Source organism: Caretta caretta, chromosome 18 (genome assembly GCF_965140235.1).
Source record: "Caretta caretta isolate rCarCar2 chromosome 18, rCarCar1.hap1, whole genome shotgun sequence".
Classification (NCBI taxonomy): Eukaryota; Metazoa; Chordata; order Testudines; family Cheloniidae; genus Caretta; species Caretta caretta.
In genome coordinates, this window is record NC_134223.1 from 11,536,391 (window position 1) to 11,557,686 (window position 21,296).

The 21,296-nt window shown below is 50.9% G+C and overlaps 1 protein-coding gene across 4 annotated transcripts; it reads right to left on the bottom strand.

Annotated features, from left to right (window-relative positions):
* Positions 1-278: 278 nt before the first annotated feature.
* DRAXIN (dorsal inhibitory axon guidance protein) lies at positions 279-20,967 on the bottom strand. 4 transcript variants are annotated; one of them, XM_048824726.2, is made up of 8 exons: positions 20,403-20,709; positions 14,361-14,531; positions 10,799-11,280; positions 7,933-8,120; positions 6,997-7,108; positions 5,859-5,948; positions 5,450-5,539; positions 279-2,100 (listed from the first exon to the last, which is right to left on the bottom strand). In XM_048824726.2, the coding sequence occupies exons 2-8, from the start codon at positions 14,366-14,368 to the stop codon at positions 1,988-1,990; spliced, it is 1,083 nt and encodes a 360-aa protein (XP_048680683.1). In that variant the 5' UTR covers positions 14,369-14,531; positions 20,403-20,709; the 3' UTR covers positions 279-1,987. The 4 variants fall into 4 exon arrangements, with proteins under 4 accessions (XP_048680683.1, XP_048680685.1, XP_048680684.1 ...); XM_048824728.2 differs by lacking the exons at positions 14,361-14,531; positions 20,403-20,709 and adding an exon at positions 20,873-20,967; XM_048824727.2 differs by lacking the exon at positions 14,361-14,531 and having other exon boundaries at positions 20,403-20,701.
* Between the last annotated feature and the right edge of the window lie 329 nt (positions 20,968-21,296).

The window sequence follows — 21,296 nt, forward strand, 5'->3', positions numbered from 1 at the left end:
AGACTCCAGCTATTGGGAGTTGGGAAGAAACCTTTCTCTGTGGGCAGGTTATTCCATAGCTGCCTAGTGCCAGGCTGGTTTCCAATCTTCTTCTGAAGCAGCTGATGCTGGAGATGGTATATGGGACTGGATGGAGCCCCAGAGTAGCACAATTCCTATGCACCATTGTCAGAAGCACCTAGGTGTTCCTCAGAGGTCATGGACCTAGCCTCACAAAGGCTCTCTGGTGGGCTCCTGTCCCAGGGATGGAGGCAGGCAAGGAAGCAGAAAGAGTTGGGGAAAGGCTAACTATCATCTCTTTATTTACATCGCAATCAAATGCGCATGCAACACGTCACAGGATGTACTACAAGGTAACAGCCCTGCCCCACCTTCCTTCACCAGAAACTTTATTGTCTGTTCACTAGGAAAACTGCATTTCCCCAGAAAACTCCTAAAAATAATAATTAAAAAACCCCACACTCCAAAGGAGAACCAAATGAGTGAGAGCTGCAGGCCAGGATGTTATCTTCAGCCCGTCCCAACCAGCTTGTCCTCCATGGGAGAGAGAGGAAGGGATGGGGAGGGGACAGCCTCGGAACGCATAGTCTGCTAACTGCAGTGGGAATAAAAATAGGGCATGGCCTCGTGGCTAGGTGACCCTCCTTCCAGCCTTGGCTGCTGGTTGAAGAAAAGCAAAACCAGCATCTCCCTGTGTCCCAATGCCGCGGTGCTGACTCCAGGGACGGACCCTCTGGCTAACTGCACCAGCCCCCAATGGAGTCCTCTTGCCAAAAGCCCCCTCATGAACCTGCCTGGTCACTCAGATCAGACTGCATGCTGAGCAACTGGTCCTCTGAAAGGCAGCATGCCGGCTGGCACCCCTCGCCAACCGCAATAACTAGACTTTGCCCTTCTGTAGCACAGTGCACCTGAGGGTCTGAAAAGTGGGTCACCAACATGAATGAACTGAAGGAGGGAGGGAGATATCTCCATTTTACAGAAGGGGAAACACAGAGGCACAGAGCTGTAGAGTGACTCACCCTGGCCCCACAGCGAGTCTCTGGCAAAGCAAGGAACAGATCTAAGATCCAGTGACTCATCACCTGCACATTTAGGCCCAGATCCTCAGGTGGGGTGTAAAATGGGCCCAACTCCCCTGAAGTCAGTGGAGCAGCAGCCACATACACCGGCTGAGGTTCAGGTTCTTATCTTCCAAATTACTCCACACAGACACTGAAGTGAGGGTTCTGGACAGAGTCACCAGCGAAGGCAGGTGTTTGTCTAGTGTGTGGCAGGAGATATCACTAAAGCACTGCCTAGCCGTGCATCACTGTCCCACAGTCCTAGGCAGAGAAAAGAGACTGACTGGCTGTGGGCGATAAGCCATAGGGAAAGCAAGAATTTCAGGGCTGCAGAGAATGGGCATGTCCCATGCAATGGTCCGACTCAGGGTATCCAATTTCCTGGTCATCTTCTCTGATCTCCCATATAGGTTCCAAGCAGGAGAGAACAAGGACACCCACCCACCTGTCCCAGAACCTAGGATTCCTAGGGGAGCTCCTCCCAGTCTTCTCACAAGAAATAACCAAGGGGAAAGACTTAAGCCCTGGCTTCCATTCGACCTAAAGGAAGCAACTTTAGCTGCAGTGAGAGGAGAGTCTTGGATTCTCTTTCCCTCTCAGGGGAGAGGATATAAGGCCCCTTTCCCCTGTTTCAGAGGCTCTCAGCTCAAGGGTCATGAACAGGTGTCAGGGGACCACAATCCCTCTGCTAGATGGGAGAGGGGGTTCCAGCGAGATGGGAGAGATGTCCGGGGGGTGGTCCTGGGATAGAAAAGGTTGAGAACAGCTACCCTCATCTCATCATCAGAATCAGTCTCGTTGGGGCCTCGCCCAGTCAGAGCCTGCAGCTTCAATCATTTGGTAATTTCCCCACCCCTCCCCACTGCTAGTTATAAATAACTCGTCCCTGACCCTCCGGGTTGGAAATGAATCTCTGCCCTCTTCTACACGTTAATGAAAGATCCCTGATCACCACTGGCTGACTCCGGCTCCACACAACGCCCTTTCCTCCGGGTCACTCTTCGGTTCCGGTGAAATTTGGCGTAGCAACGTAGCCCTGCATGGAAGACACAGATGAGGAGTGTGAGATGGTCCAACTGCTCTGGGGAGTAATCTGGGTGTGCGTGCATAGACACACACACACACACGGAATTGTACTGGAGTCTGCGTGTGTGCTGGTGAATAGAGCCGGAATTAGGCCGGTCCTCATCTTACAGTAGGGGAAGTGGAGGCAATCTCAGCAGTGAGCACAGGGTCAATGGCAGAACCCACCACAATGGGGACTGTCCCACGAACATAACGTTGGGTGAGCCATTTGGACCAGAATGGCAGAGAAGTCCCATCACCTGCATTGGACCTCGTAGGGCTTATTGTTTTCTTGTCTCTATTTAGCTCACTGATCAAAGGTTACGTCTGCTCGTTTATAGCTGAGATTTCATTGGTGCCGACAGAGCGTTTCACAGGCTCTTCAGAAATTCCATAGAGCGCACTGACAACAGTAAGGAAAATCCATTGCTTGGTCTCCCCCGATTACTTCCTATTACTGTCTAAGTGATCGCTCCACTGGGAAATGAGGGTTAACGTGTGGCTGTAATAGCAGCAATGGTCGGGGAGCTCCCCTCGCTACTTTATCGCTCTTAAACTTCACGAGAGGAGGCAGAGGCTTCTGACAGCAGTGACTGGGGCCCGATCCAGAGCCCACGGAAGTCCATAGGAGTCTTTCCATTGACTTCTGTGGGTTTTGGATCAAGTCCTAAAGTGTAGGGAATATGTGATGCTGGTTGAGGTAGCCTTTGGTGAAGAATATCTGTATACTGGGAAAGCAGCCTCTGTTTTAAGAAGATACCAATGAACAGCCTTCCTAATAAGGGTGTTTCACTCTGGGAATTTGCCCAAGTAATTCAGCTGTGGCTGGGACATGGCACATTTGTCTTTTGGTGCCTCTTCTTCGTTAGCCTCTTGTCAATCAGAAACATGCTTTACAAACTAGGAAAGTATTGTGACAAAGTTCCTCCTCTGCCGTGGTGGGTCCTGGGCTTTTGGGTGGATTTGCTCGCCTCAGAGGTTCACGGCAGCCCTCAGTTTGGCCGCTTCTGCTAGAGGCTCAAATCTGCCGTCCACTCAGCTAACCTCGTCACTGGCCAGCATGGGGGAAATGGAGAACAATCCCTGCAGTCTCTGGGTCCCACCTAGTGGGTCGGGAACAGGCCAGATCCCTTTCCAAATTAGACCTTCCCTTCTGGCGTTTCTCACAGACCAGGTCAACTCCTCCTGTGTCCGATCAGGAGTTGGGGGGAACCCGGGCCCACCCTCTACACCAGGTTCCAGCCCAGGGCCCTATGGATAGCAGCTGTCTACAATGTCCCCTGTATCAGCTGTGTGACAGCTGGGCTGTCCTGGGCTACTTCCCCATGGCCTTCACCCAGCACCTTCTTTATCCTCACTGCAGGATCTTCCTCCTGAAGCCTGATCACGCTTGTACTCCTCAGTCCTCCAGCAGCATACCTTCTCACTCCCTGTGTGCCCCCTCACAAACTGATGGGAGGTCCTTTTTAAACCAGGTGTCCTGATGAGCCTGCCTGCCATAATTGATTCTAGTAAGTTCTTAATTGGCTCCAGGTATCTTAATTAGCTTGCCTGTCTTAATTGGTTCTAGTAGGTTCCTGATTGCTCTAGGGCAGCTCCTGCTCTGGTCACTCAGGGAACAGAAAACTATTGATCTAGTGGCCAGTATATTTGCCTTCGACTGGACTCCTGTACCCCACTGGTCTGGGTCTGTCACAGTAATTACAATGTTGGGCCAGCTGGTGCAAATCCAGGTAGCTCCACTGAAGACAATGAGGTACGCTAACTTAGGGGCTGGCCCTTGGTATTGCTGGAAGGTGCTGCGTGGACAGCCCTGGGAACAAGAGCCCTCTTTTGCTCCACAGAGCAGGGACAGCACAGGTTGGGCAGTGAAAGCTTCCCCTAGAGAGAGACCTTTTCAGGGGTGAGAGGGGACTTCAGTCTCCCTGGCTTCTGCAACGAGACAGCCAACAAAATTGCCTTTGAGTGATGGATTTTATGGTGTGGGCAGTTGTCCACTGGGAACTAGACTGATGTCACAGGTCACTGAACAGATGGCACTTGTATTTGGATACCACTGCTCTGAGCTGCATTCAGGCCTGTCTACCAAGAGGGGAAAGATTCTGCATTTCATTACCAATGCCCCCAGGCCATTCAGTTCCCCCATAAGAAAAACACATATGATCACTTTAGATAAGCTATTACCAGCTAGAGAGTTAGTTTGTGTGTGTATGGGGGTGGGGGGGTGAGAAAACCTGGATTTGTACTGGAAATGGCCCACCTTGATTATCATGCACATTGTAGGGAGAATGGTCACTTTGGATAAGCTATTACCAGCAGGAGAGTGAGTTTGTGTGTGTGGTTTTTGGAGGGGGGTGAGGGAGTGAGAGAACCTGGATTTGTGCAGGAAATGGCCCACCTTGATTATCATACACACTGTGAAGAGAGTGGTCACTTTGGATGGGCTATTACCAGCAGGAGAGTGAGTTTGTGGGGGGGGGGGAGGGGGCGGAGGGTGAGAAAACCTGGATTTGTGCTGGAAATGGCCCAACTTGATGATCACTTTAGATAAGCTATTACCAGCAGGACAGTGGGGTGGGAGGAGGTATTGTTTCATAGTCTCTGTGTGTATATAATGTCTTCTGCAGTTTCCACGGTATGCATCCGATGAAGTGAGCTGTAGCTCACAAAAGCTCATGCTCAAATAAATTGGTTAGTCTCTAAGGTGCCACAAGTCCTCCTTTTCTTTTTGCGAATACAGACTAACACGGCTGTTACTCTGAAACCTGACATATGATCAGAGCTTCGCTCAACTCCAAATTTATCCTACCACCGTATCTCATGGGATATCGACATACTTGTCATTAACTTAACCAGCCTAAACATGAAACAGGGCCTGGGGCAGCCCCACTGGGATTTCCATAGAAGCATGCTCCTGAGGCCAATTTAGAGCAGCATCATGTTTGAATAAGGTCCTTGGTCTAGAATATCCTGCTACCATGTACACCTCTGAGAAAAATCTACCTAGAAAGTATATAGCACGGTGCATCTTCAAAGCCCCTTACAGACATTAATGGATTATTGCTAACACTCCTCCGCCGAGACTGGAATGGAGGGATTAATTTCCCTACTTTGCAGGTAAGGAAATAGAGAGATTAAATGACTTGACCATGGACATGTAGTAAATTAATGGCAGAGACAAGATTAGAGCTCAGGGGTCCCGGCTCTCAAACTGCTAGACCCCACTTCCCCGCTATAATCTCTGTAGCCAGCCACTGAACCAGCGATAAACAGAAAACAAGGACTTGGGGGGTCTCCCACCAGTGATGAGCTGAACTCACCTTGAGTGCACATGCAGTCGTCGTAACATTTGTTGTTAAGGCCTCGATTGTGCGGTTTGCAGAGGTGCTCACGCAAGTCACAGCAGGATCCTGCCAACACAGTGAGCGAGCCATCAAGAGATGGTCAAAAGGAGAGAGAATGCTGTTGAATTATCTCCCCACCTGCACCCGCCTTGAGCAGGAATTCCTCCAGGACACAGTGCATTGTCTGAACATGGATGTTCACAGCAAACGCCACACTCACCTTGCCACACCACCCATTTCTCAAAATTAGAATAAATTAGAGGGGGATGTCACCCCTCCCTCCCCCGACCCCAGCCACAGAATCCAGGGCTGGATTCCAAACACTCCAGAGTCTGCAACCAACTCTGCAATGAATGAAATTTGTTTTTATGAGGCTCGTGCTCACCTGGAAGGCAGTCAAGGTGATGGTCACATGGCTCTCCTTCAGCTGCCATGGTTTCATTTCCACTGTTGGGGCTCTTACTACGGTGTTTCTCTAGGGAGAAGAGCAAATAACTGATGGAATTCAATGGGGCTGTACCTTTTCCAGCAGCCTGAACCTTCCTGCCAAATGGGGTGGTTAAGGAGCAGCATTTCTCTATTAGGTGCTAAGCTACTTTGACCTTCTCCCATGTTCCTTCTCACTAGTCCAAATGACCAGCACCCGCACTGCTCACGGGGAACAGAAGGCCTTTGAAAGCTTCTGAGATCAGCACTCCTTCCTAGAGGTAGGCCCAGAACCAAGCCATCCCTAGATCCAAACAGCCTCAAACTTGAGAGACGTTCTGATCTGGATCCAAACTTCTACAGTTCAAGTCTCATCTCTGCTCCTCACAGGCTTTGCTGCTTATTGAAATCTCCCTCGGCCTGAACCTAACCCAAACCACATCTTCTGGACCAGCTCAGGGCAAATTGCTCCAGAACATGAAATACAAGCGGATAGAGGGAGGGTTTAGCGGGAGTCAAAAGAATCAGCCCCAGCTAACGGAGATAGTTATAAAAACAATATTTTCAATGGCTAGATTCATGGATTAGCTCTTGAAAAATGATCACAGATTCCTTAGCCATTGACACTAACACTGTTCTCTTTCCAGCTGAACCTGACAATATCAGATAAATCACTTGATACAGCAGAGATGTAGTTCGCTCAGTATGGAGACTCGAACAGATTAGAGCACGATGTGTGTCAGATAATAAAATAAAAGGAAGAAGTTGGCAAATCTATGCCTTATGCCCTCAAAATGCCCTTCATGGTAGACAAAGGATTCAGTACGTTTTGCATGGCAATAGAGAAATGGAACTTTATAAAGCTAATCCTCATCTTGACAAGCACGCCCTCTGGGTACAGCCATAGCAGGGGTTAGGTATAATCAGCTGCAAAATCTAACTGATGCAATAAGACCACTTAAGCTTTTTGTCTGTCTCTCCTACTCCCCAGCCCCCCATGTCTGTCCTTCCGTTTCCTGGATAGCTGGGAACCCCAAGCCTGAGAGGGATGTTGGAGGGTACACGTAGCAATAGTAGGTCCCATGGAAGTTGGATACCTTTTTTCTTGGCAGATGGCCACATTTCTGGCTTGAGGTCTTCATAATCTGTCCAGTCAAACAGAGCCATATCCAGGGTGGGCATCACGTCCCCGTCTTGCCTGACACGGACCTGCAGGTGACAAGAAGCAAAGCAGTAAATAGTATGGTCTGTAGGGCCCCGCAGGCAAATTTCAGCATGTACTTTAAGGACACTAACCCCCCAGAAGTGGGGATTTTTACCCCCATTTTGCAGATTGTTCAGCATTGGCCTCACTCTGTTCCCAGTGAAGCCAAGGATTAAACTCCTGGCGACCTCAACAGGAGTAGTTAGGTCAATGCTGCGTGTTTCTGAAAATCCTACCCTGTGGCTCTAGAGCAAGTCAGTGACAGAGCCCAGGGCAAGAATTCCTGAGTTCCTGGCTTCTAGGCCTATCCTGGGTCCACTGGGACATGCTGTCTCTCAAAGTGAGCTCTTGTTCTATGCCAGGGCGCTTTTGGGAAGCTGAGTGGCTAGCAGGGGTGAGGAGAGATGTCTCAATCAAGGGAGGAGATCTTCCTGAGTGAGGAGGTGCTCTGGTGTCTCCGAGGAAAGGAGCTGCACTTTTTAGGAGAGCTTTTGTGTCAGACAATACACCTGGAAAGTAGATGCCTGAAAGGGGCAGGAGGGAACTGTAGCTCATGGGGAAGTCTTGGGGTCTCACACTGGTTGGGGAGAGGGTGTTTTTCAGTAGAGAGCTGATCATTGTGAGGGAGATGGGGGCACCAAGCAGCTACCTGTCTCCTCTCCCAGGATCCTGCTGGCTCCAGATGGGGATAGCAAGGCACCATCAGCCTCTATACCACCACCAAGCATGACTTAGGGGAGCTCAGCACCTAACTCCCTTAGGTTGCTTTGAAAATTCCAGCCAGTTGCAGTGGTGGAGAGTCCAGTGCGTTTAACAGGTGCACCTTTACCTGGGGCCGAAGGGACGTGGGTGGAAGAGCTGGTGGTTCCTCAGTAGAAACTGCTGTCTCCAGCATGGTGAAGGGGAGCACTGTGGGAGCCAGACCCGTGAATTCCTCCACCTGGAGGTTTTGAAACTGCCCCTCGAAGTTTTCAGGCTTCTTATACAATGAGCTTGGCTCAGGGTCAGGGCCTTTGCCTACAGAAGGTGACAAGGACAATGACATCATCTTCCTCATCCTTTTCCTTGCTAGGGGCCACAGAATTTCCCCTGGGGATAGTTACACCACAACACCACCTGCAGCCTTTGAATCTGGATACAGACATCAGATGCGCTTGGACCTTAAGGTCTGTGGGGTAGGAAAAGCAGTTCAAATCCGTCTCACTCCAAATCTATCTCTCCCAGGAGAAGTTCAGAAGGGGCTGACACAGACTATTATTTATTAATTATTATTATTAATAATCTGTGTTGTGGAAGTGCCAAGGAGGCCCAGCAGCCGATGGTGCTTGGTGCTGTGCAAACAGAACAAAATAACCTTTGCCCTGAAGAGCTTATCTGGGAATTCCATAGAAAGAAACAGGGCATGGCCACTGATTTAAAACTATATTATGAGATTCAGCCAATGCCAAGTGTGGTCAATAGGAGTAGAATAAGGCTGAGTGCTTTTGAGTAGTCCACCCTTCATTAGTAAGCTGTAATAGTTGAATTTAAATCAGTTTGAAAGCAATATAGCACCAGAAAGCACTGTGTGCACACACTTGTTTCGGTTTGAGAGGAGTTTATATTGGTTCCGTGTAAATCTGTTCCAAACTGACTGTTTAAGATAAACTGGCATAAGATTGTCCACACAGCCCTTTGTACAAGTTTAATTAAATCAGTTTAAATTTACACCTTAAGTTAAATTTATGACTACACAGGAAGATAGCAACTGTCCGGGAAAAATACTGCCTGAAACCAGCTACTGTGTTCTGTGTTCCCCCACCTAGACCTTGTGTGAAGCAGTCAGTCCCATAAGAAAGCAACCAAGGGCTCTTTCTTTTAGGGAGGGCAGAAAGAGATTGAGGTGAGCCCAGGGAAATATCAGAGGCCAAATTCTCAGTTGGTGTAAATTGGCATAGCTGCAATAGCTCTAACAGAGCGATGCTGATTTACAGCAGCTGAGGAACTGACCCGTGGAGTCGTGCATATACACAGCTTGAACTGAGAGGCAAAGCAGCCCCCTTGTTACATTAAAGTGACTTTTTAATTCTGTTAGTGTAATTTTGCACCTGCAAAATTTACGTTTCACACAACTTTGCTAAATTGGCTTGACTGAAAATCGTGAGAATTCAAGTTTTGCTGCTAAATAAATAAATAAAAATAATGTGGATGAAAATTGCTTTATGTATGTATGGATGGATGGATGGATGGATTTTCAATTCTGGTAAAGTTCCAAGGTCAGGATTGGAGGTTTTGAACATTGCTGAGATGTGTTTGTAAACCGGACTAGTTGAGGAAAAGCAACAACAATAAAACCCCCAAACAAGGCCAACACATCACAACCCTCATGAAATGTCAGGGTTTCCTTCCCTCCCAAAATCAGATCATTTTTACAAAACAGCAATGAACTGTTACAACCTGAGATTTCAACGTTTTCACATTTTCTTGTGCATATTTTGTACATATGCCCACGCACCGGATCACACCAGCCAAGCACACTGCTCCAAGACACCCTCCCATGCCCCTGTACACCTCTACACACACACACTGCCCATTCCCAATCACCCTCCTCCCTTACCCCCACAACCCTGATACACTGACCCTCTCCTCACACAGCCCCTCCCCAGCCACCTTCCCCCCCCACACACTTCCCCCAGACACCTTCCCATGCCCCTCTACATACACACACACACACACACACTGCCCATTCCCAATCACCCTCCTCCCTTACCCCAACACCCTGATGCACTCCCCCCCACACTGCCCCTCCCCAGCCACTTCCCCACGCACACACACCCTGACCCTCCCCGCACACACACTGCCCTTCTCTCCCACATTTCCCCTCCCCAGCCACCTTCCCCACACACACTGCCCCTCCCCAGCCACTTTCCCCCGCACACACACCCTGACCCTCCCTGCACACACACTGCCCTTCGCTCCCACATTTCCCCTCCCCAGCCACCTTCCCCCCACACACCGCCCCTTCCCCCACACACCGCCCCTCCAAAGCCACCTTCCCCACACACACACCCTGCCCCTCCCCAGCCACTTCCCCCCGCACACACACCCTGACCCTCCCTGCACACACACTGCCCTTCGCTCCCACATTTCCCCTCCCCAGCCACCTTCCCCCCACACACCGCCCCTTCCCCACACACACTGCCCCTCCAAAGCCACCTTCCCCACACACACACACTGCCCCTCCCCAGCCACTTCCCCCCGCACACACACCCTGACCCTCCCTGCACACGCACTGCCCTTCTCTCCCACATTTCCCCTCCCCAGCCACCTTCCCCACACACACTGCCCCTCCCCAGCCACTTTCCCCCGCACACACACCCTGACCCTCCCTGCACACACACTGCCCTTCGCTCCCACATTTCCCCTCCCCAGCCACCTTCCCCCCACACACCGCCCCTTCCCCACACACACTGCCCCTCCAAAGCCACCTTCCCCTCACACACACACTGCCCCTCCCCAGCCACTTCCCCCCGCACACACACCCTGACCCTCTCCGCACACACACTGCCCTTCTCTCCCACATTTCCCCTCCCCAGCCACCTTCCCCACACACCGCCCCTTCCCCACACACACTGCCCCTCCCCAGCCACACACACACACACACACTTTGCCCTCTGAAGCAGCCAGGAGACCCGGGTCCCTTTGGGGTCTTCTACCTCGGTGTTGTTTCAGCCTCTCCCTGCGGCTGTGCCGCCGGTGTTCCCGGTTTTGCTTCTTCCCCCTCTCCGACCCAGGGGACTGGTTCTCCCTCTCAGGATATGGGAACTCAAAGCCCAGAAACACGTCCTTCTGCTGCTTCAGGGCAGCAGGCCGTTGGACTGCTCCCTGGTCCTCTCCTGCTGGAGTCCCACTTGCCAGCCTGAGGGCCTCCTCTCCAGACACCTGCCCTCTGGAAGGCATGCCATGGGCCCTGTCCTTCTTGGCTCCACCAGGCCTGCGGTGGTGCCCTGCTTGGGGCTGATGCTGCCACAGCTCCTGGTTTTGAAGGTTGTTGTTATTCTCTGGGATGTTTTTGTCCTGGGTGCCAGGGTCCAAGGAGCCCACTGGGCAGATATCAGAGAGAACCAGGACACAGAAGAAAAAGAAAGGGGACAAGGAGCAGGAGGAAGATGCCATAATCCTGGGCGCCTTGCTGCACCTGAGATAAACATATAATCAACATCAAGTTCATCAAAGAATCCAGGCCTTATAAAGCCCACAAAACCCCCTTCTATCTTCCCCGCTCCCACACCAGGATTGAGATCAGCCCTTTAAACACAGCACACTCACTGGACCCACAGCTGCACTCCAGCCTTGGGGGATTGTATTTTTATCCCTTAATAGCACCACTCTGGATGTTCTTGTTAGCCTTATAAAAGTCTCATCCTGGTCTGAACCCTGCTAGGCTCTTGGCCTCCATGTTATCATGTGGCAATGAGTTCCACAGGCCAACCGTGCAGTATGCAAAAAAAAAAAAAAAAAGAGCACCTCTCCTTTTATCTGTTTGAAATCTTCTGCCTTTCAGTTTAATTGAATATGGCTTTAATCTGAGGCTCTCAACATGATTTACAAAGACTGCCAAGTGTTGTGATCCCCTTTCGAGGAACAGGGAGAGACACCAAGAAATTAAGTGCTTTGACCGACATCACAAACCGGCAGAGCTGGGAACAGAATCCAGGTGCTCTGACGCTCACTCCTGCCCTCTGCCCTCTATGCCACACCGCTGACTTAAGAGGGTGAGCAGCAGAAGAAGGGTGCCCGGAAGGCAGTATCATCACATGCTGAACTTACTCACCCCTTCAATGTCTTCTCCTGGCAAAGAGAATGCAATCCTTGCAGCTCCTGCATTTCGCAAAATCTTGCATCAAGGAAAACAGCCAAAGGAAAGACATTGTCCGATCAACGAGCCTGTTACGTGGGAAAACGCTGGCTCTGCAGTTGCTCTGTGCTACAGAGAGTCTCCTGTTCAGGGAATGCTGACTTAACATGAATAAGGAGTGAGTTTGAGAACCAACGAGTACAGGGGACATTCCAGGCTAGAGCCCTGGGCCTGCTCCTCAGATGGCATAAATGGGCAGTTTCTTTGATTTCAGTCAAACTGAGCGTCGGCCCAACATTCCAAAACCAAACCTCACCAGATAGGAAGAGCCCTGACCTCTGGCGGAAGTTGGAGTCCAGAACCCACATTGGCAGTTTAGCCTCACCTCTCATCACTTGGGACACCAGAGTTCAATGACTATAACATGCAAGCAGGAGTGCAGCAAAGGAGGAGGGTTCTCGAGACTGGATGCACATGGAGCGTAGTGGGGAGGCCAGGACTGCAGCAGTATGGAGTGGGAGGAAGGCCAAGATTCGGGACTGAATGAGAACACAGCGTGTGTCCAGTTTTGGGCACCACACTACAAGAAGGATGTGGAAAAACTGGAAAGAGTCTAGTGGAGGGCAACAAAAATGAGTGGGGGCTGGAGCACATGACTTATGAGGAGAGGCTGAGGGAACTGGGATTAGTTAGTCTGCAGAAGAGAAGAGTGAGGGGGGATTTGATAGGTGCTTTCAACTACCTGAAAGGGGGTTCCAAAGAAGATGAATCTAGGCTGTTCTCAGTGGTAGCAGAACAAGGAGTAATGGTCTCAAGTTGCAGTGGGGGAGGTTTCAGTAGGATATTAGGAAAAACTTTTTCACTAGGAGGGTGGTGAAGCACTGGAATGGGTTCCCTAGGGAGGTGGTGGAACCTCCTTCCTTAGAGATTTTTAAGGTCAGGCTTGACAAAGCCCTGGCTGGGTTGATTTAGTTGGGGATTGGTCCTGCTTTGAGCAGGGGGTGGGACTAGATGACCTCCTGAAGTCCCTTCCAACCCTGAGATTCTATGATTCTAAGAGGCTCAAGGCGGGCAATGAATGAGTCCCTCCTCCTTGGTTACCTCATCCTATTCCAGCCTTGGTCACAGCAGCACATGCAAGGCCTGCAGGGGAGGAGAGGTTCCAGTTTCATGTGCAAATGAAGGTCATTAATCAATGGTGATGCCTCCCTTTGATTTCTGACTAGCCCCCCTACCCTTCTCTTTTACCTCCTGCCATCTGAGGAGCTAGAGATGCGATCCTGGCTCCTACGGGCAATGGTGGGGCTTTTGGCCAGTACCAAGGACAGTACCAGCTGTCGTGCATTCTGGGCCTCCTCATGGCTGGCTTGCTTGAGATGAAGATGTCAAGATGAACAGAACGGGAAGCAGCCGGTGGCCTTGTAGGGCAGGCGATGGGCCTGGGGCGGGGCAGCTCCAGAGGTGCTACCAGGAGCCCAGCATGCACTGCCCTAGGGATGCTAAAGAAAAGCAGGGTCTGAGTAAACCCTGGAAGTGTTCCATTGAAGGGTAGCCAGGCAGCAAACGAATGCTTCCAGTCATCTGTTGGACTGACAAGGGTGGGAGGGCTGTCTTGTGTGCAGTATAGGGAATTGGGACTGGGACTCTGGGCTGCTGTTCTTGGGTTCTGTTCCCTACTCTGCCACTCTGTGGCCTTGGGCAAGTCACTTCACCGCTCCTTGCCTCAGTCTCCGCATCTGTGAAATGGGGCTACTGTGTCACTGGCATCAGGAGGCTTATTAAGTCAGTAAAGCCATTTGAGATCTTTAGAAGGAATGGCGAGGGCAAAGGAATATTATTTACTTCTCTTTGTATTCAGATTGTATGCAGATTTTCTGCAACTGATGTGCTCATAAGAAGGAATTCTTCAGTCCCCTAGTGAAAGCCCTGTTTATTCATTCCCCAGCAAGCTTGGCCACAACCTTCCTGCAGTTACTCCATGTGGGTCTTTAGAGCGTGGAAGGAGGCAACCCCTTCCATACTTTCCCACTGCCATCGGGAAAAGCCCCCCTCCCCTGGAAGTTCAGGCCCAAGCAGTGTTCATGTAGACAGAACCCATGCCTTTATTTAGGGCTGCTAATGACCAAGGAAAGCCGCTTGTCTACGAATTGCTTTGCGAGGCACTGGAATATCTTATTTGCCGACGGAGTCATGCTACAAAATCGCATTTCATTTTGGCTCATGCAAAATCTAGAGTTACAACTTGGAATCCATTTAGCAAAGCATCTGCAGTTCCCACTCCAAGGCCAGTGAAACAATAAATATTGTTGAGCAAAAACAGTATCTCTCTGTCCAGAACAATTTCATCTTTTTTTTAAATTAGAGCAAACCAGCTGGGTCTTGGCAACTCTGAATTCTGAGGACTGGGAACAGTGTCTCACCTTCTCATCCACAGGAGAAATGGGAGGATGCCAAGCGGAAGGAACAGCAGGTGTCAAGAGTGGATTAAACAGGCTGCTCTAGCCTGGGCCGCACATCACAATCACTAGTGCAGCCACGAGCCCTTTGCTTTTCACATGAACATTACCCCAGCCGTGCTCTCTTTTGGGGACCTGGTGACAAAGAATCAGATGCAGAAAACCCCTGCAGGGCTAAATGCTGTTGTGAACTTCACTGCAGCTCTTCACCAACTGGGAAAGTGCAGCGCACAGACCCTGGACCTAGCAGCTTCCCTGAGGGCACGATACAGTTTGGAATCTTGCAGGGGCCAGAGTGATACTTCCACTCTGCACTAGGTCTGTGGGCATGGAGAAGAGGGCACAGGTTTGCAATAATAATGCCGTTAATAAATACGTTATATTATACAGCACCTGTCATCAGACGAGCTAAGAAGTGTTTATGCTGCTTTCCTGCCTGCATGGCTCTAAGGACAAACGCATAAATTCTAGCAGCCCCGAGTTAATGGAACTGCTGCTCCATTAAAGGGCAACTCCTACCATGCCCGTTGTCAACATGGGACTCCTCCATACAGTGCATCCTCTTCTGCCTTACCCAGTCATATGCCCAGATCCGGATGCTACCTCTACTTCCCATCTACCTGGGCCCAATCCTCTTTCCCTGCATAGTCTGCAAGTTCTCCCTTCCCATCTGCGGTATCCCTTGCTTTACACAGACAAACCCATTAGTTTTGGACACCAGTCTGCATCTTCTCCAGCCTCCCGCTGCTGCTCTTCCCATCAGCAGCCAGTCTGGCTCCTGATCCTCCTCCCTCCAAACCAAGCTCCAGCATAGCCTCTCACCAAGTCCCTTGTGCTGTCAGAGACATAGCAGCCAGCATCAGTCTGACACCTCCACTCCACTCGCCTCATAACAGGATAAATTCTGCATTGACCTCAGTAGGTTCACATGGTGGGTTAAGTCAGAGCGGAATTTGGCCCTGCAAGGAGATGCCTTCACGCGCCTGCTCTGAAACAAAGTTGTACATAGTGTAGACACAAAAGTTCACCTCCTTCCTGGGATCTGGCTTAATCAACAAAGGTTATAAAGTTCCCCCAGGCTTGGCTGCTCCCAGGGTTCCTCCTTCAGTGCTGCTTGGCCCACACCCTAGATCCTCTTTCCTCTAGAGAGCCACCCCTGCCTCCTCTATATCCAGGCAGGGTAATGAGTCACCTCCCTCAGTGAATCAGCAGGACCCACTTAACATTCCCTGCAGGATCAACACCCGCTAACAGAGTGAAGGGTCTCAAGCAAATACTACCAAGCCTGTTAATGGTCCTAAAACTATGCTCAGTGCAGACAGGGGATTATTAATGGGCTACAGAGCCTTCCACTTCTAGGTCACCAGTTTGAATCCAACTTGGGTTAGTAGTGGCTATTCAGTAGCTTATATAAAATATGAGTTTTTTGGGGCTCAGACCAGTTCTGAGTGGGCAGGGATCTGTAGCACAAAAACCACCCATGTAATTGGCACTAATGTGCTCTGTCATTTGTAGTCACGACAGAGAGAAACCAGGGAATTATAGTGCCTCTGAAATGCAGCCATCTCCTGCCCCTAACTTAAAGGTGGTTCCTCGCGGATAAAGCAAAGACATCAGACCAATGCCAAATTCATTCAAATATCTAACAATTCCCTCCTCGCCCCTGCCGCCTCCCACTCCATATCTGGAAGATGGGGGGCGGGGGGGAAGGGAAGCAGGAGCTCCGAGCCCATGAACAAAGAATGTTGGGACTCTCGCTGGACAGACAGCACAGAGGAAACCAGCTTGTGTGCTCCAGGGCTGAATCAAAATGGATTGAACAGAAACTCTGGGCCAGATTTATCCCTGGCTTTAAGGAATTTAATTCGCTGTGGGAGTGCTACAGGGCACAGCTCTCACTGCGCTCCAGATAGAGGAACATAAGCTGCAGGGACAGACAAATGTACATGTCTCCTGCATCATCTGTGCGTGTTGCCTGCGTGCCTGGCAGGCGTGATGGACAATGAATCCCAACTCCCCGTGCCAGGGCTCACTGTAAAGAAGGATCCAGGGGGTGACGGATGGTCTGTGAAGGGCCTGGAGGAGAATAGAATGGGTAAGCTCTGGTCTGCGCGAGCAGACATACAGTGTGTGGGCTGGAGTTAGGAGGATGGCATTGTGCAGATAAATGAGGTTTCTCTTCCCTGCTGGGGCTCTCTCCATGTGGTTTTCTATTTCTGCAGGCAAGTGCAGGGTACTTCATATGCAGTCCGGGGAGAGATCCACATGTTTCTCTCCCCTTCACCAGCATCCCCAACTTATATGCACTCATCTCAAACACCCCCCTCCCCGATATAGGAAATGCCCCTTGCCTCGTCCCTGGCTTGGAGCATTTCTTGCATATTCCTGTTACCGACTTTGTAAAGAGCTTTCTGTCTGGACAGCTTCTGTACCAGCGCTGACAGCCCAGGCATCCTCTTTCAGACCTAGTTCGCGTAAACAAAGAAGCACAAACCTCCTGCGCACGTCACTCTGTTCCTTTCAGGATCCACTTTAAAACGGCCCTCCTCCTTTTCCAAACAGTCCATGAACTTGCTTCATTTCCTCACTCCCCACCCTGCTCCCCCTTCATTTGTCCACCCCTGGTCACCAAATTTGGTGAAAGAGCCTTCTTCTCTGCAGCTCCTGCTAATCTTTCTTTCTCACTCTGTTGTTATTTAACCCGGTGTGGCATTTTACAGTTACTGCAAAAGCTGTTACACAGAAGAAAGTCCCAGGGCCAAATTTAGCAATGCCCAAAACACTCACAGCTCCCCTTGGGTTCATGGGAAATTTAGTTCATTTGTATGAAGGCTGAGTTTGGCCCATATTGTGATTGTGGAAGGGTTGTGAATCTGACACAGAACCAAATGGGCTTTGGGAAAATACATGCCTGTCCCATTTCACAGCCCCCTGCCTCATACTCAGTAACACCTAAAAATACACACACACACACACACACTACGCAGCCTCTTGCTGAGCCTAGATGGCAGAGATGGTCTCTCCCTGCTGCCTGGCCCACAGCAGCTAATGTAAATGCTTTGCACTGCCATGGCCCCTTTCATCGAAGGATCTCAGAGTGCTTTACGGACCTTAGCTGCACAATGCACTTGAGAGGCAGCTCCTTAAGATTACCCCTGTTTTATTAACAGGTGGAGAGAGGCACAGAGGGGTAAGACCCACATTTTCAAAAGTGCCACCTAATTCTGGGTATCCCCCTTTTTGCATGCTCAACTCAAGGCACCTTAAAGGGGCCTGATTCTCCACTGTCCTGCACCTTGGGTCGTCATGAAACCTCATGTAAAGTGAGTGTATAATACTACCATTCCAAACGGGCAGGGTTTTATGTCCACATCGTGCTCACTTTGCACTGGCAGGAATGACTGCACAAGCTGCAACCCAGGGCAAATCAGGTCTCTAGGGTTTTGCGCACCCACAGCTCCCACTGGGGTTGTGATGGCCTCATGGTGTCTCAAGTGGAGCACTGAAAATCAGTGACCACTGGAAACCGTTGGCATTGGTGGCTTGCCACAGCAGGTCAGTGGTAGAGCTGGGATGCCCTCCTGAGACCTGATGAGAGATGCAGTGTCACACATCTAAAGTTACTCAAGAAATCCCATCTTCAGCAGCTCACATACTGTAGGAGGTTTAAATTTATATGTTTGCCGTCAGGTCACCACTAGCCTCCAGGGTTTTACACTTTGGCTCTGAGCGGTGCTGGAGATGGGCCTTACCTTCCTATTACCTTGAGCCTCAATCCTGCAACCCGTACCCTTGGGAATAACTCTTACTCATGTGAGTAACCCTACTGATGTCAGTAGAACTATGGCACTCACAGGAATCAAAAGGGTTGCAGGACTGAGCCTCCAATGTCCTAGAAGGTAGAATAGACAGATAGGACATGGTACGGAAATGGAAGAGGGGCACCTGGATGAATATACAGTGCCCTCTGCTCTGCTTTCCCCCGGGACTTCACAAAACAGCTGACACAGCCATCATTGGTGAGAGACATGTGACCTGCTATCAAACAGGGTCTCCTCTTCCCAATAATGAGATTAAAATGGCAATGAGTTAGAGATTAGCATCCAAGATATAGTCACTTGCTGTCACCACGGCACTGAAGAATCTCTAATTTCATGCACAAAGCAGAGTGACAAATGGGGGACGATCAATAGGAAAGCACACCACGCGCGCCACTGAAAAGCATTCAGCCAACTGATAAAAAACACCCAGTGGAGTTTCACCAGGGGGGATTTGACCCAATATGCTTGATCATTTCAGGGGGTGGATTTGTCTCCATGTATCAGCTCATTTAGAGCAAGATATTGACCTTATTCCTTGGGTGATAAGTGTTGATTTTTTAAATCAGATTTCACAAGAGAAATGCACAGGTTTATAAAAGGGAAATGTAATGAAAATACAAACCAATTTCCATCCAAACTCTATGCTGATGGAAGACTTCAGGTATGAATTGGATGAATGTCACATAAATTCTATATGATGAATTACCAGCTGTAATAAGCCAATAGCTTATGCCAAAATCATTTAATTCAGAATCACAGTCCCACTTTCACCAGCAGAAGAAGATTAGAGGACAATCAGGGAGCAATTGAGAGAGGTGTGTGCCTGTGTTTCTCTGTGAATAAAGTAGCTTACCCCCCCCCCCCCCCGCCCAGGAAAACAGAAGCTTTCCATCTTGGTAACTTTTCACAATGGAGCAAATGTAAGCTGAGGAGACGTCTAGGATCAATGGGACAGTGTGGTTACTCTTAGGTGCAAAGGGAGCTGGATAACTGAATGGAGGAAAACAAAGGGTGGAAAGCAAAAACAAGCAAACTCAGGAAGACAACGTGAATGGAGTACCAGGATCTTAAAGTGACCCAGAGCCTCTAAGTGATTAAGATTTAAAATAGCCGGGAAACAGCAACTGTGTCTGATTCTCAGCATGAATGGGGAGGAGGGCAAGCAGATGATTAATGTAAGGACTGACCCCAGTAGTCATGGCCCAATCAGTTAGCTAGACAGACCTAATCCGGGGGATGCTTTATAAATATTTCAGGTTCTTGAGTCCCACCACCTTCTTGCCCTGCAGTAAGGCACATAACTGGCATCTGTTGTGCAGATGATAGTTACTGTATCATGCTGACTCGGAGGAACCCGCCACAGCAAAAATAACGAACCCTGTTGGCAAGGGGCCTGGGTGTGAAATAAGCAATGAAATAACTAATAAACCCCGGTGAGCGACCAGACTCAGAACAGACCAGGCCTGAGGTGCCTTTGAATGGATGAAGCTGCATCCCATCCACAGCTTTTGCACCAGCCACAAATCCGGGGGGGAATCAGGCACAGGGAGGTTGAACAACAAATCAAACAATGCACTAATGAGAGGGATCATGTAATTGCAATGAAAGCTGAAGGCTGGCTGGCTGCCTGCCTCCCCCGAGCTTAGCCATCTCTGGCTAAAAGTGACTTGAGACTGGCACCAACCAAAAACATGAGATCAGCAGCGTGAGCCCCCCCCCTTCCCCCCAGTCCAGGAGATTCTAAGCAGGAACATGATGTAAAGGGGTCACCTCTCCCCCCGCCCTCCCCCTTCCCAAGTATCAGCAGCTGTAACTGAAATCAGCAAAGGCTACCTGGACCAAAGCAGAGAGTGGCATGGGGGAGCGGGATCCCGAGCAGCCCAGGTGTGTGGGGGGGATGGGGAGCCCCCTCCAGAGGGGCTGTGAATGCGGGGCGCTGAACCCCAGAGGGGGAAGGGATCGGGGTCGGGGCAGCCTCGGGAAGTTGAGGGGTTTATGCCGCGGCTCAGTCATTCATTCCCAGCCGGGGAGGGAGGGATGGGCAGGAAAGGTGTGTGGGTGAGGGGCGGGGGGGGGCCCTCCAAAGAACGAGAGAATCTGCCCATTCCCTGCCCCCGCCCCAGAGAAGAGGACTGAGCCCAGCTACAAGGTCAGGGGTGCAGGGAGGGAGAGATCCGCTGCCTACCTGTCTGCAGCTCCTCGGCTCTGGAGTCAGCTGGAAGGGCAGGGAGCAGCCGATCTGCCTGGCTCGGGGGGCTGTCCACACTCGAGAAGAGGAGGAGACAGGGGAGGGCGAGGCGAGCGGCAGTGGGGGAATGTGCAGAGCCGGCAGAGGAGCTGGGAAGCCCCGGGGAGGGGGATCAGGTGGAGCTGCTAGCAATAGAGCTGGGGTGGGGTGCGGAGATACACAAGGGCTGGCGTTGCAATAGGAGGCAAGGGAGAGTGCGCGTTCCCGAGCCCCGGCGCGCCCCCGCGGGGCTGCTCCCCCAGCTGGTGGTCCCCAGAGAGAGAAGGAGACAAAGGCAAGGAGACAAAGGCAGGAGGGAGCCCCCCGGGGGGAGAAGTTGATGCCAGGCCTGCGAGAAGGAGAAGGGAAGTCCCCCAGGCTCAGGAGCCAGGTGGGACTGGGGGGGGCTGCACAGCTCCATGCCTCACCTGCCTGCAGCCGCTGCCGGCCCGGGGCTCTGCTCCCGCCCCCGTTCACACCCGCAGCGCGTCCCAGTGGACTGGGGCCGCCTCCGGAGTCACGGTGCAGCGAGCCGCAAGACACAATGAGATCAAGGCTCTGCTCAGCTGGGGGAGCGTCTGTCCCGCGCCCGCGAGCCCCGGCTCGGTCCCCAAAGAGATTCGTCTCCATTGCTGCCAAATGGGATGGAACAAATAGGGGGAGGGGGGAGTTGTTAGGCTGTTTGATGATCCCCCCCCACACACACACATCATACTAGGCTGTAAAAGTGGGGGGAATCCCCCCCACGAGCTCCTGATTTGAAGACATCTGTGTTGGCAGGGAGAAGAGAAGAGAAAGTCACCCCCTTCTTCCACCCTGGTCTCTACAAAGCCAGGACACACCTGGGGTTTC